Source organism: Convolutriloba macropyga, chromosome 6 (assembly GCF_964194025.1).
Source record: "Convolutriloba macropyga chromosome 6, txConMacr16.3, whole genome shotgun sequence".
Classification (NCBI taxonomy): domain Eukaryota; kingdom Metazoa; phylum Xenacoelomorpha; order Acoela; family Convolutidae; genus Convolutriloba; species Convolutriloba macropyga.
Window position 1 is genome coordinate 42,823,043 of NC_134473.1, and position 16,445 is coordinate 42,839,487.

Consider the following 16,445-nt stretch of genomic DNA (forward strand, 5'->3'; position numbering starts at 1 on the left):
CTCCTTTATACGGACCTACAAATCTTGGAGATACACTTACAAATTGGGCAAGAAATAGACTTATTAACACACTCAATCTCACAGCACGACAACGCAATACAGCACTAGAAGTTCTAGCAACACCATCTCTCGAATTGAAATTTAACACTACAATCAAATATAACACTATATTTAACCACCCATTTCATGCAACAACACCTTCAATTGTAACAACCACAACACCAGCACCCTTCATTTGTATAGACTTCGTATATAAATTTGACAGATATACAAAACAAACACTTGGATTCGCCACATTCTATAATCCACATACAGGTTTGACATACACATGTCGCTTCAACTAAAAGCAATTATATGTATATTATTATTATTAATATTCTATATATGTATGAAAATAGAAACAAAACTTCAACTTGAACAAAGACTTAAAGACAACGCAAAACACAGAATAAAAGACCTAATTAACGAACAAATGAATATACACATTGAACAACTTAAACAGAAAAACAGAACACGAAATGGAACAAACACCTTCACAAACAAGTTTAAACACATTAATAAATATAAACATTATATTAATATCGACAATATAACAAATATAAACGATACAGATTATGAAGCAATGTGGGAAACAGCTATAGACCAATGGACAAGAAACTGGAATTTCTACACAGAAAGACTAACAGATAGCATTCTAAATAAATTTAACTTGAATACCAACCGACAGAAACGACAAACAAATATAGACTTTATTGAATTAACATGACAGAACATTAATGGTTCCGCAACAGGACCACAGGATATATTCATAGAGCATTACGACTGTGATGCAGAAGAAATCACAAACGTAAAATACTACGAACTAAATAAAATCAGCACATGTAAATTCAAACCACTAGATCTTGACATGACAAAGACAGAAGTACAACTTTTATCAAAAGCACAAGCAGTAGAAATCAAAGCATACGCAGTTGCAGGAACAATCAAAGAACGTGTAGAATGGTGTTCACAACACACCAACTACATAAGAGCAAATAGACCTAGCTATTACGTTTCCGACGCACAACGAACGAAAATATTAGATGCAGACGAAGTTCGTAACGAACTCGCTAGAATAAACTTACTAAAGAACACACAATATAAACCTACAAGATACAATATATCATTCAACTTTATTGCAAATCCACCATTACAGAAAAAGATTGAAGATCTGCAAGGCAGAATACAATTCGATATGAACATTCCACTAGTACCACCATACGGACGAATTGTATACGATTACACAAACCCACTTTGGATACCTAGCGCAATTAAAAACGCACAGTCCAACTGTTTGAAAGGACCACGTAAACAGAACAGAATAGACATCTTAGATTGGACACTCGAAATACGAGAAGTCTCACTAATATTAAATTTAGATACCGAAGAAATATCATACATGGGAACAAAATTACCATGCGATCTCCGCAAGGGAGAATGTTTACCCACACCACTAACAAAAGCAACAATTGTGTGGGAACCACAGACACACTGTCAACTATTCGAACTAATACGATTTGACGCATATATGGTAAAATATCAAGATAGATATTGGATAGAAACAAATGCAGAATGGACCACAGTCCAACAACCAGACACCACAAAGAAAATAAAATTAAATCAAACAGACACAATAGCAACACGATTCGAAGTATACCCACTAGTCGAACGTGAATGCGGTTCACCACAACCACTACACAAAACAGAATACGACGATATATACATAATATATGAATATGGATTTGACATGCACACAGGACAAAAAGTAACAAAGAAAAAAGACAAATTTGACGATGAAAAATTTATTAAAATAAAACCAGAACAAATAATATCGGAACGTACACGATACGAAGACAAAGAAAACCAACAATACTATTATGGTTTTGTAAACGAAGAAACTCACCTTAATATTAAAATGGACCTATATATGAGTAACATTTATTCTAGAATTAGCTTACAAGCAATAGAATTCTATTCACAAATTTGCGAACAAACTCGAAACCTCAGACAATTAACATTGACTCAAGTACAAAAGAACACTCCACTCTTAGGATACATTCTTACTGGAGACAGATCCATTTTTGTGAAACAAGAAGGCGTAAACGTCATGAAAATGTATAAATGTGCGAAGAAATCATCACCTCTTTATGTACCACAAATACAAGAATGTTACGATAAAATTCCTATTCTATACAAGAACAGAGTACAATATGTACACCAACTAACAAGACAAACATACTTATGGGCAAAAACAGTACCCTGTTCACACAGTAATTTTGATCAACTCATCTCAATAGACACTGAAGGAACAGCACGATATAGAGTAACACCCTACCCAGTAAAAGTAGAAACGATATTGAACACTATATCACCCGAGGAAATAGTTTTAGATAACATGTTTAGTAAAGCAAGTTTAATAGAAAGTGGCATTTATAGTAAAGAACAACTAATACAAGAACGCAAAAGAGATCTACTCCACGAATATATGAGAGATCGTGAAAAACCACTACAAGAAGCTACATCAGCAAATGCACAAAAATTATTAGAACTCGAACAACTTGGAATTTTACAAACATACAAAAATTATGAACAATCCTTAAAATGGTTAAAAGATCTTAACATAAATGGATATAACTTCCAAATAGATCAACCAAGCGTAAACTGGAAAGAAATTTTTGATGGAGAATGGCTCAAAGACCAAATATTATCAATATTCGGTTGGCCATGGTATATTCTCGAAAAGATGGCAATTATATACGCAATGATCAGTATGATATTATTTACATCTAACCTAGTAATTAAATTTTACAACGCATTTGCAATCCATAAAGCGATTGGTAAACAAGCAAGTATTACTAAAATACTACTAACAGGAATATTTGGTATATTCTCACAAACTTTAACACAGCTAGTTGCACAGATACAAGAAGATGACACTAGTCATGATAGCCATGATAGTGATAACAACTACTCACACTATACTAAACACAATAAAAATAGGAAACACACTTTCCGCCGTCATTCATCCGACGTTACTCATTTAACACGTAATGAAAACAACCCACCAGAACAAACATATATTGATACAAACTACAAACATTATAACACAACCATTCGTAGAACAGATCAAGGACTAGAATTGAGAACACTAGAATCACCACCTAAGAAACAAAAACCACCACTACCAGAACGGAAATACAAACAACCCGAACCATTAAAAATCGAGCCCCTTGAAACAATAACTGAACACAAAATGACTACCTTACCTCCACAACTCATTACCCCTCCACCAGCGTATCAATGTTTAGGAAATAACATACCAGTGAGTACAACACACAATTCACCCCCCCCCCCCCACGTGTCACCAACCCCAAGTGCACCCAATATACAACAAACTTCAACATTTCACGGAACATCATATGAACCACAATTAGGAATCAATAAGACAACACCGTATGAAATACCACAACCATCACAAGTAAACACTCAAAATAATCTCATCCCATCAGTGAAGCTTATAGAAATACAAAATCCACCACCAATTGATTTCACCCAATTGAAACTAGCAGCAAATAAAATGAATAACCGCAGCCATAGTTTAGACATATTGAACGATGACGATCAACCACACACGAATGAAGTCACATATTTCGACACTCATTCAGCAAATACATATGAAGTGTAACCGTGAATCTTGCTAAGAACAACTAACACACTATTAGCTAACACATTTTAATACTATCCAATTTGGTACGAAACTTAACACTTACCGAGTATGTCCAACGTCAAATAAAACAGTAACACTGAATTGTTGACAATAGTAACGATATTAGATAACAAACAAATTCGTAACAATAAAACACCTATAACATTGTAAATCAGTAACAATTTGTACTATTGTATAGTAACACTCTTCAGTAATAACAAATGTAAATGAGTAACATATTAATTGCAATTTTAGCTAACCATTAATAATGGCACATAAGATGGACTTTGAGTACTAATCTGCATACAGAGCAGATTCGCCCCTCAGCTACGACGTTGAGGAGGGCGAACTCAGCTCTGGATCTGGACGTTCCTCACCAGGAACAGTTCGCGATAACGCCTCTACATGTAGTACACAAACTGACGATCGTATAACAACCATGCGAGTTGAGATCGATGGAGACACCAACGATCAACAGACACAGACCTCACTGCAACCAACGCCAAAAGAAATTGCACAAATGATCAAGGAAAAGGTAACTCATAAGCGATTAACAAGTAAAAATAACAATCAGGAAGCGTTTTCGAATAGAACACCGAACAATCCGAATGAACAAGGAACTAGTACACACGTACATAGTTATCAACATACTAGACCTAGTAACAATGGTAATAAAAACATACAAACGGTATACAAACCGAATACAGAGTTTCAATCGCCACCACTTCCTAACTATCCTCCACCAGTCCGACCACCCCCTCCTACAGATCGTGTATATGAACGAACAATATATAACAATCAACAGTTTACATCTAATAAATCTTTTATACGACCACATAATTTGAGATTTCCTTATGCGATAACACCACGAAGTAACAATCATAAATCATTCTTTCATCAATCAACGAACGAACAATCCCCAACAGCCACAGTGATGGAAACCATTTGGTTCCAGGATAACGATCCTAGATTATTAACAAACCCTCACAGCAGTAACTATAACCCCCTACTTAGTTACAGAAATTGGTCCAATATGCCATTTGACTCCCGCGATTATTGTTTTATAATGGCTCCATTACATAACTTAAAGGACCGCATATCGGAATATTTTCCCCCACTACCCTCCGAAAATACAAATACTGTCAAACGCAGCACCAAAAACATGGGACGAGATAAACTACATCAAACATGCTACCCAATACTTAAACAATTCTATAGTCTTACAGAACGATTTCTGTACGACTATGATTATGAGTTCAAACTGCCAACCGTATGCACATTTGACCTTCTCGTTGCAAAGGCATCCCAAGACCTTTCCGCTTACAGCGTTTTTGACCACCAAATTTTCCAGCTTAGTTTTAACTTTTTACATCCAACGGCTAAAAATGTACAGAACAATAACTACAGAGTTCACGAGACTAAACTTGTTCATAACCTCATTTACTACACATTTTTACGAGACAAAAATAAAAACACAACAAAAAGTTATATTCATATTAACGACCAACTTACGTCACCATACTTCCTGAATTACGGATATAAGTTAAAATTGGAATACACTGTAGGAACACTCCGAAACTTCGATCCCGTAAAGAACTATTATATATTTCAACCGAACGAATCTCCCGAACGGCCACTGATGGTACCTATTGAAGCACTCGAACCGTGTGAAGAGTATCACACGTACCATCTTGAAGGCAGCGTAACAAATAGAGCTGTCATAAATCGTATCCAATTCAATAACGAACGTAAAACTACAGACTTAGAAAAACAAATACGAAAATCGGTTAAAGCTTCTATAACGGAAGTCTCGCTGGACGAACTAACAAATCTGATCGCATTCTATTTGGCAAACGACGATCACTTCGTCAAAGAATATGAACAATATAATTCTCGAACGAATCATCCGAAACAAACTGAAAAGTTATAACAAGAAGTTATAACAAATATATATGTAACAACTTTCCTCTATGTCGTAACACATAAATGTAATGAAGGTACTTAGTAACAATAATGTATTTAGTAACAATACATCCAACCATGGATGACTCAGTGCATATTTGTTTATTCTTTAACCTTTTTAGATAACCTTTCACTTTTAATATCCCCCATTTATACGACTAGTTATACCCTTTGGTATAACACTGAAAGTGAAATAAAATATGATAAATTCCAAAAAATACTTTTCTACCTTACCCCTAAATTAGTCATATGTATACATGTAAATATGCAAAGCCTTCCATAGTTAGATATATGCAATTTTGTAAATAGAATGGAAAAGACAATAAAAAGGAACACAATAGTTTTATGAGTAACACTAATACATGCAAAGAATAACACAATGTATAAGCCGGACATGTCAAATTTTCAAAACACTTTACATATATATATTACTCATAACGAGTTAAGACATGATCATTTAATTTACAAACAAAACACATACTTTAGGGTAATATGTACATTTATACATGCAAACTTTAATTCATTGTAAAAAAACGATTCTGTAACAACACATAACAAAATACATAGCACTTAGTATTACACTTGTACCAAACAGAATGAAAGAATTTCTCAAATATTTTGAGATTCGAAAATTTCACAATCCAAACTTAACACTCGAAATATGCAATGTAACAATTCTGAACAAAACAAATATGTACCTTAAACAAAATAATACATATGTATGTCAGCACATATAGACACATGTAACCCATTAGTAATAACTAACATCTTATTTGTAACAATTACTAAATGCTTTTTCCTCAAAAAGGAAAATTCGGTTATTGGATATAAGCGCGCTGACAGACAACATTTTACATCATTTGAAATACCCGTTAATGGAAATCAAACAATTGGGAAATTGGGTCATATCCATTACAATCTTTAAAATACTCAGCACCTTTTAGGCATTATAACAAAATATACAGATACGAAAAGCGCAGTCATATAATTTGACGTTGTAGAAGTATAACAAAACCATTGTAAACAGACAGACATCAGAATGACTCTTGATCTCGAATAGATTCAAGAAGTAATACATGTTCATCTCAATTACAAAATCCAACATGGCCAAGAAAGCCACAAAAAGTCTACTACCCTCAATTTCTCCATGGAATTCCATAACAAAAAACATTCAAACACAGGAGTTAACCAGGAAATCTACGCGATTGAAATCAAACGATTTCTAAATATAAACGGAACAAAATACATTCTTTTTCTTTTTCCCACCGGAAGGGATACTACGTAATAACAAAGAACATTTACATAGAGAAAAATAATAAACACTTTAACAGCTAACACATACAAATCAGGTAAGTCAGGTAAGTCACTGGACAACAGGAGCACCACATCCATCAACACTGGAGCGGCACAGAAGGATCTTCACCCACTGGAAGTGTGGTGGTGGAATAGATACTTTTGTGGTTGTTGATGTTCATCCTTGCTGTGTGGGCAACCTGTGTCCAGGGATCTATTATCTGAAAACCACGACTACAAAGCAACACCTTCAACCAAAAAAGAAGAAAAACCTTTCAGAGAGAATGAAGAGAAATTAATTCGTTTTGGTATATAGTAAAGAAGACTTTCAAAAAACAAAAACTCTAAAACCCGGAAAGATGGAGTCAGTGTTGACTTCCAACAAAAGGATTTATAAACTTGTTTTATTTAATAAATAAATACTAAAATACTCAACCCTGATTGGTTGAAATTATGGAAATACCTTTCCCTTAAATGTTTATTTGTTATTCCCAGAGACAACAAGACAACTCTACCCTTTAGTCGGTACCAGTCAGACCTGATATAATAATAAAGTATATTTCTCTCTCTCTACTCCGCTCTTGTTTTGTATTGAGATATACGTTAGACTTTAGCATTGCGGCCGGTGCACTGTCTACTGAAGCTCAGATAGAAGAGTAACAGACTAGAGGAATAGAACTTTAGTTAGTCAGGTAAGCCTTAAGATATACTATATTCTTGAGACTCCATAAGACAGAGTTAGAGTAACCTCCCTAGGTAACCCTACCTCAGCACACGTCTTAGTTCTTTGTTAACAGGTGCGATGATGTCGTATTTTTTTGATATGTCTAATAATTTTTGTATTCTTTCTCGAAGGTGTATCGGTACTTTACTTATTCGTTGTTTTTTGAAAATTGCGTCTTTTTTCATCGGTAGGTTCAATTTTACTTTTGTTTTTCCGACGTCAAATTTTGTTGTTGCATATACTTGTTTGTATTGTAATATGATTGTTACTACTTTTTCAAACTCATCTTGTGTTAAATGTGAATGTTGAAAATCAAAGATTTGTATAAATTCTTTTTCTTGTTCTGAGTATTTGTTAATATTAAATTTGCATTTAAAGTTTGGTTTTCTTTCAAATGTTGCTGCTTGTTCGATTGTTTCGTTTTCTTGTATGTTTAGTATTTCATTAATATCGTATTCACTTTCGTATGTAAGGTGATACAATGCTGTGAATAAGTCAATTGGGTTTGTTTGATATATTTCGTTATCTTGTTTTTTAAATGTAATATTTCTATTCATGAAACCAATTAACCCTGTATTTATGGTTATTCTATGTCTATTTTTTTTAACTAGTAAAATGTCTAATAAGTACTCTTCATCTGTTGTGAAGTCTTTTATATCTGTAAAGGATATATTGTGATATTTGTTTATCGGTTCAAAATAGAAATGTGATTTATGAATTGTTTTTTTGTTTGATTTTTTCATTTGTTTAAATATTGGTATTGGGAATGTTATGCTTTTATTTTGGTTCTGTTCGATATAAATTGTTTCTCTGTTAAATATTGGGTATAATCGAGAGTAATACGGGTAACCTTTTGTACTGTTCATATAGAATATAATATCGTTATCTAGGATTGTATTTGTATTTAAGGTTAGTCTATTTGTGTTTACATTTATCGTTTCGATATATTCTTTAAAGAATGGGGTACCTAGGATGTTATGATTGCATTGAGTTACATAAAAATGAATGTAAAAATTGTTTTGAGTTTTATTTCTGTTATTGGAGATTCTGTCTGGTGTGAGAGGTAATTTGACTGTTCCGTATGTTTCAATTGTAGGGTTGTTTGCTGCAGTTAGTGTTTTGTTTGCTTTTTCCAATTGTATTTCTGGGTTATTATATTTTATCTCGTTCCAAGTATCTTCATTGAGTAAATTTAATGTTGCTCCTGAATCCAGTAGGAAATCGATTTCTAAAATAGGTTTTTGTTTAGTGAAATCTTGTTCAAATTTATTACATTGATACATCGGTAATATCCATGTAGGATTACTTTCTAATGTATTTATTAATGTATTGCATGTGTCTTCGTGTGCGTTATAGAATTTATCTAATATCTCTTGATCTTCGTCTGACGACTCTGATGTGTACTCGTATTCGTCAATTCCTGGTGGGTCATCGTTTTGTTTTTCTGACTTAACGTTATTTATTCTGTTTTTGTTATTATTATTGTTATATTTATTTCCTTCATTTCTTCGTTCTGTAGAGTAATTTCTTTGATTTTGTTCTCTTTGTGATGAATTTCTCCTTTCGTCTCTGTTAATGTTGTTTGAGTAATTTCTATTGTTACTACTTGAACGTTGTCTAAATTTGTCGTTTCTGTTTGAATCTCTGCTGTTATATCTTTGTCTGTTATTGTTATTGTAATTATTATTTCTGTTCTATGGTGATTGTTGTCTTGAGTTGTTTCTATCTGTATATCTTGAGCTTGATCTACTATTGTATCTGTTATGATTGTTATTTCTATTGTAGCTGTTTCCTCTGCTTCTACTGTAATTGTTTCTATTATAACTTGTACTTCTGTTATTGTAATTATGTGATTTTCGATATCCATGATAATTCCTATTATCTCTAGGATTTACGTTGTTATTATAATTGTTTCTTGATTGTGATCTGTATGGGGTTCGACTTCGTGAATTATTATATATCGGTGACGTTGGTGGTAATTGTCTTCCGTTAATGTTATTTGAATCAATCTTTCTGTTTGGTAATTTTTGATTATTTCTCATGTGACCATAGTGATCTTTCTTTTGGTCGTGCTATGCTTTCTCGGCGTGGTCTTTTGAAGCATCTACCTTTAGTATGTCCGTGTGAGCTGCAATAGCTACAAAACAATGCAAATTTTGGTCTACCTTTGAAATTCTTTTTGTCATATGTATTATTAATTCCATTAAGGACGTTACATATTGTTCCTTCAAATTGTTCTCGATCGTTTTGGTTAAGTTCGTTGATATTGTTACAGGCTATATTCATTTGTTTTAGATCGTCATTGATATTACTTGTACTCTGATTAACTTCATATAGTCGTTTGTGATTCTTTGTTATAGTTCTTGTTAGATCCATCTGGTCTATTTTTTCTACCAATGCTTTGAATGGCATTTCCGGTTCTCTTGGCGTTTGTTTATGATTCGCATGCTTTTTTAATGCTGCTGTTTTTAGTTCGTTATCTAAACATCTAATAAATGTTTGGTTCATTACACTATTTCTGTAATCTTCTGTGTATAATGAATATGCAGTTTATACGAGAGTTTCTATTCTCAATGCTAATGATCTTAGTGATTCGTTTGTATGCTTTTTTAGTTGTTGTAATATTATTTTTGCTTGTTGTTTTGACTTTTCAGAATCGAACATATCTGAAAATTCTTTGCAAAATTTTTCCCAATCTAATTTTGTTTCACTTGGAAGTGTTGAATACCATTTTTGTGCAGGTCCTTGTAGTGTATGTAATATTAAGGCTGCTCTTTTTACTATCCATTGATCATGTCCAGGCTTGTTTACTGGTTCTATTCCGCTGCTAATTATCATAGCTGCAACTATACTGTTCAAGTATTCTTCAACAGTATAAGCTGGGTCTGTACCATCGAAAGGTCTTATTGTTGTTGTTACTGAACCACTGCTGATGCTTTGTTCTATTTGAGGTTCTTCGTTTATACTCATTGATGTTAATTGTTTATAAAAGGGTAGAGGAGGTTCTGCTACTGTTGTTTCTCTTTCTTCTGTTGTGATATAATTGGTTCTTATATTCCGATTTTCTTGTTGTCGATTGTATTGTCTATTATTAATTTGTACATTTTCGTTCGCAACATTGTCTATAATTCTGTGATTGAATAATTGTTCATTTTCTGTTCTGAAGTTTGTTTGTCTATTTATGTTATCTAGAGTTTTATCTAGTCTGTTGAATACCATTTCTAGTGCTTCTTCTTGTCTTTTTTCCATTCTTTTATTCATCTGCTGATATTTCATTTCTAGATCATCTATTAGTTTATTTGTGTGATTTGTTACTGTAGCTGTTATTTCATTTTATAGTTCCATGTAATTATTTGTTTGTTGTCTCCAATATTGTTCGTGATACTCTTGATTGTCATTTAGAGAACTAATATAGGTATTGCTTCTATTATCTCTCATTGGATATTTCCGTCGAGCATTTTGGTTCACTGATGGTGGTAATTTAGTTTCAAATCTGATCTCCCTTTCTTCGGAATCTGAGATATCTATATCTTCGTCTATACTTTGTTGATTTCCAAATAAATTCGATGTTAATTGTTTATCAGGTTTTAGTGTTGATTTTTGTTTTGTTTGTAAGTTATTATTTATTTGAATGTCTTTAGGTGTTGATGTCGATGTTAGGCTTCTTGATAAGTTAAATGAAGAAGATCCTGTTTGACTTTGATCCGTGATTTTTACATGACTTTGTAATCCTTCGATAAAGTTTATGCTATCGGAGCATATTTTTAATGTGCTTTCAAAATGTTCCGAATAATGTTCGTTATTCCAAATGTTTTGTAGTTCGTCACATAAATGACTAATTTCCTCTGGAAATGTTTCTCCGAATTGAACTCGCTTTTCATTAATGTGTTCGAAGTTATCTAACCAAAATAGGAATGTGAATTCAGATACTATTTTTATTATATCTAATGTTGTTGTTTTAAAGTCTGATTTTAATTCAATTATTTTTGTTAGCCAATTGTTATAATTTTTCATATCGAATCTTAATTTTTCGTTCACTGACTGTATTTGTTGACGGTATTCGTTCAGGTATTCGGCTGTATTCCTTGGTGTCTCGTACGTAGTGGATGTAATAGCTGTCAATTTTGTTTTATCTTGTGATTCCTCATGTCTTTTCAAGAATATTTTAAACATATCCGATAGTGATGTTTCATTCTGGAAATTAAAAAATATCTTTTTATCTCCTTTTCCATCTGTTAGTGTGAATGCGTAATGTTTGTTATGTTGATCTCTATCCAGTATTATTACTGGTAGATAATGTACTAGGTGGTTTCTATGTATGTTAGTTTGTTGTATATGTTTTTTTTCTTTAAATAGATTGTTTTTCAAGTTTATTATTATTCTGTAGATAATTTCACGATTTTCTTGTGGACAATCGTTAGCAATTGTAAATGGTATTAAGAAATTGCTAGTATATGTTTGTTCATTGTATTTGTAAGCCATTTTAATGTTCTTTTTATTTGTTATGTTTACCAACAAAATTTTTGTTATTTTTTCGGTGTTTTTTCTGTTTGTTTACCCAATTTAGTTCAGCACTGGTCGCACCAGATAAGACGTGTTCTGAGCTTACCTTTATTAGGCTACTTCCGGAACAGTCTTATGGTTGTCTCAAGAATAAGGTGTACTCTTAAGGCTTACCTGACTAACTAAAGTTCTATATCTCTAGTCTGTTACTCTTCTATCTGAGCTTCAGTAGACAGTGCACGGGCCCCAATGCTAAAGTCTAACGTATATCTCAATACAAAACAAGAGCGGAGTAGAGAGAGAGAAATATACTTTATTATTATATCAGGTGGTTAACTGGTACTGACTAAATAACTTTCTCTTCTGAGAAGAGGGGTAAATGGGTAAACATCTAAAGGATAAAAAGGAAAAGATATTATTCCCTTTTTATCCAATCAGGGAAGAGTATTTTTAGTCTTTATTTATTTAAATAATAAAGTCTTTCAAATAGTCCTTTCTGGAAGTCATATTTGACTCCAGTTCGAACCCTTGTCAGCGCTTTTGTAAGTTCAACGCTTACTATAGCGGTGAAATTACATAATTTCACCGCATTTCGCCGCAAAATTGTGTACAAAATTTGCGGTGAAAACAACTTTTCACGGCTTATATTGCATATCTTTACTATTTGTTCTCAACCCGGGGAACCAAGAAATTGTGCGATCATAGTGCGACCCAAAATTCCTATGATAAGACCATCGTGCGACTCAAATCCCTCTGATCAGACTACCGTGAGACCAAAATATTTCGTGGGACTCTGGTGCGACCCAAAATTTTGTGCGAAATTAGTGCGACCAACGCTCCCTCTGATCAGATCATACTCTAAACTTTGTCCTATGATCAGACCATTCCTGAATGCATGTTATAATCCGTTGTTATTTCTTTAAATTACTCAATTCAAACCTATAAAATACTCAACTCAAAATTGAATAATTTAGTATATTTTCTTAAGGTTAGGACAAAAAAATAATTCATAAAAATATAAACAAAAAGTCATTTTGAAGTGCCTGCAATTTTTCTTTTGAGTCATCAAAAACAGTGATTAAAAACTGCAGTAAAATAAATATGGTCAGTTAACGCTCTGTGGTCAGATTTTGGGGCAACTCATATCCAGATTTTGGTCTCTGATTAGACCGTAGTTCAACCATTGTCCAGACCATTTCCCAGACTTTGTCCCCTGATCAGACCACAGTGCGAGCATTGTCCAGACCGAAGCAACTGAAGCATTTCCCAGACCATGTATTTTGGTTCGCACCTTGCAAACTTGGGTACCCTTGCAACAGTCTTTGTTCTGGTTGAAATAACAGATTCATTGAAACCTCATTCCGGCTTAGTTCACTGAACAGCTTGAGCAATATTGCATTCGTAACAATCAAATCAGCTGATCGACCATACACGATTTAACAAGTTTGTCACGACAATTTGGCTAAAAGTAATAATGTTTGTAGAATGAAAGCGGCACCAGCATAAAGGCGATAAAACGCACTCTATGGAAGCTAAGTTTATTGACACAAGACAAATTGTATCCCAACACATCAAGGCGAAAGCAAACTGCGTCAGAATGGCAAATCTAGCAGCATTTTTGACAGGTCTTAGTCTAAGATCGATCACTGATACATTTTTTAAACCTAAAGAGAATAAGCCTAAAAGGAGCGCAATCGATTTCGGATATTAGGTGGCTCAACAACATTTGTGTCATTGGCACTTCTTCTGAGTATTCTACGTATAATAGAACAGATTTTATATGCATTTTAAATACTCTTATGGTTACGTATTAAAACTTTCTCGCTGGATATATTGCTCATTTCATTCAGTTTTTCCGCTGGGTAGATTTACCGCTTTATTTGTTGCTCATTTCATTCACGCGGTAACACACACACACACACACACACACACACACACACACACACACACACACACACGAACAACGAACAAACACACACGCATACATACATACATACACACACACACACAGACACACACACAAAACACACACACACACGCATACACACACACACACACACGCACGCACACTTACAAACACATGCACACACAGACAGAGAGAAAGAGATAGAGAGACACGCGCGCGCACGCACCCGCACAAACGATTTATGACACGCACGGACACTTTCTATTTTTAACACTACAAACCGCTATTTTTGACCTTTTTATAACTAAAAATTCTATTTAATCTAATTGAAAAATGTAGATATTTTACAGAATATTAGAAATCCGTAAGCAGTTATCGTTTCGCTTGTCTTCCACGCCTTCTGAGATCTACAATTGAGTCTAACGGTGTGTCTTCGATGAACTCCCTGTAATTTCCCATCCTCCTGTCAAGTCTCCCCATATAGCTTCTCAACTCATCTAATTCTCGATCAAATTCGGCAACTTTCCTTCTGGTTGCATTCATCTGCATCAAAGAGTTCAGTTTCTGCTGATAGCGTGCCTGTTCTTCGGACGGAACAAACTTTTTGATATCTTCCGACATTGTTCGGACCAGATTTTCAATCTTACTTGAAACAGCTTCTGCCGAGTCATTTTGAGCGTCATTCAAGTCCTCAATGGCTTCTGCTATCGGCTCCAGATCTCTTTTCAACTCTCGTAGCAGCGATGTTTGTTGCCTTTTTAACTCCCGTTCCAGTAAGTTTTGAAGCTCTCGTAAACTGGGACCCCCATGACTCGAAAACTCCGACCCAAAACCGCCAGCCGTTTCCAGTTCCTGTTCGGCCAGCTCGAAGTCGTATTTGTTCAGGTAGAGACCTCTAATCTCTTCTATAATTCGAGATTTTGACAGAATTGATCTGCCCCAGAGTCCTTCAAATATTCGAGTAAGTCCAAACTCTCGCGAGTCATCAAGTTTCCATATAAGAAACTCGTTTTGTTCCTGCGAGTTGCCAACTCGGAATAATTTGCGTCGGATGAATTCAGTTTCGATTATGAGATTGGCTGAGAGCTCAAGTTTCGTTTCCACAGCATTTAACTCAGCTGTCTAAAAATGGACAACATTCGAAGCAAGAATGAATCAAAATTCAACAACTATCAATTGTTAATAAATATTAATGTCACATTTAAAAAAATATTACTTAGTTTGTCTCTGAAAAGAGGCACTTGAGAACAGATTCAATAGATGCTTAAAAGTGTACTTTTTTCTGTTTCATTTTGACTGTACATACTAGCAGTAAGTACTACAGCTGTAAGTAATAAATAACCATTTGGGTATTTGGAAACGGAACTGATTATTTTTTTTTGTTATATTATATTGTATTATATTGTAACGCATTTCTCTACCTAGACAACTGTAGTTTCCAGGAAAGTCAACAAAATGATTCTTTAAAATTCAAGTGGAGGTATGGCTTTATCAAGTTTTCAATGCAAATGTTGTCCATTTCTCACTTTCACTATGTTATACGCATGTGCTTCGTTCCTATTCTGGTAAATGAAATAAGTTTCAATGCTTTCAATTAAACATCACGTTTAACTAGTAAGGATTATTACAAAAAATTGATTTAAAAAATAGCAGAGCAGATATTTTATACGATTCCCGATTTCGGATCAAGGGTCGTAAATCATGTGAGAGAAACCGGTTTGTTCGTATTGATAAAAAGAAAAACAAACCGAAGGAAAAACTGTAACAGAGAAGTGACATAAAGTAGATACCTGTACATCACCAATGGCGACGGCCGTGATCAAATTCATAATGATGATGGTGACGAAGAAAATGAAAAAGAGAGCGAGAAATGCCTGCATAGCCTCCATCCAACTTCCGGCTGGATTCACATTCTCATTGCTGTTGTATGTCCCGATGACCATGTAGAAACTCTTGAAAGCGGTGTTTGTCGGAGATTCGAAGTACTGTGCAGTGTCTGAATCAAGACCTGTTTCCTTTTTCATTCATGGATAAATTTTCCCTTGATATGAGTCTGTACAGACTTCGATTTTTTTTTTTTGAAACCGACGATTCTTACGTTTAAATACCGACGAAAACCGATCAAAACAAAGAAATAAGCGTAAGGGCTTTGATAGGTTTTGGCGAAGTAAAACCGACGATTTCTTATAATTGAATGCGACGAAATTCTCAACACGGGGTATAACGCAAACAAAAACATGTGTTTACATGGCTTGGTAAATTGTATATATGGTTGGAATGGCGTAAATAAGTGACATATACATTAAATACAT

The 16,445-nt window shown here is 34.1% G+C and overlaps 1 protein-coding gene across 1 annotated transcript; it reads right to left on the reverse strand.

Moving 5' to 3' along the window:
- Positions 1-14,492: 14,492 nt before the first annotated feature.
- Positions 14,493-16,328, reverse strand: LOC142340996 (uncharacterized). Its single transcript, XM_075391804.1, has 2 exons — positions 15,924-16,328; positions 14,493-15,255 (listed from the first exon to the last, which is right to left on the reverse strand). The coding sequence occupies exons 1-2, from the start codon at positions 16,155-16,157 to the stop codon at positions 14,506-14,508; spliced, it is 984 nt and encodes a 327-aa protein (XP_075247919.1). The 5' UTR covers positions 16,158-16,328; the 3' UTR covers positions 14,493-14,505.
- Positions 16,329-16,445: the final 117 nt, after the last annotated feature.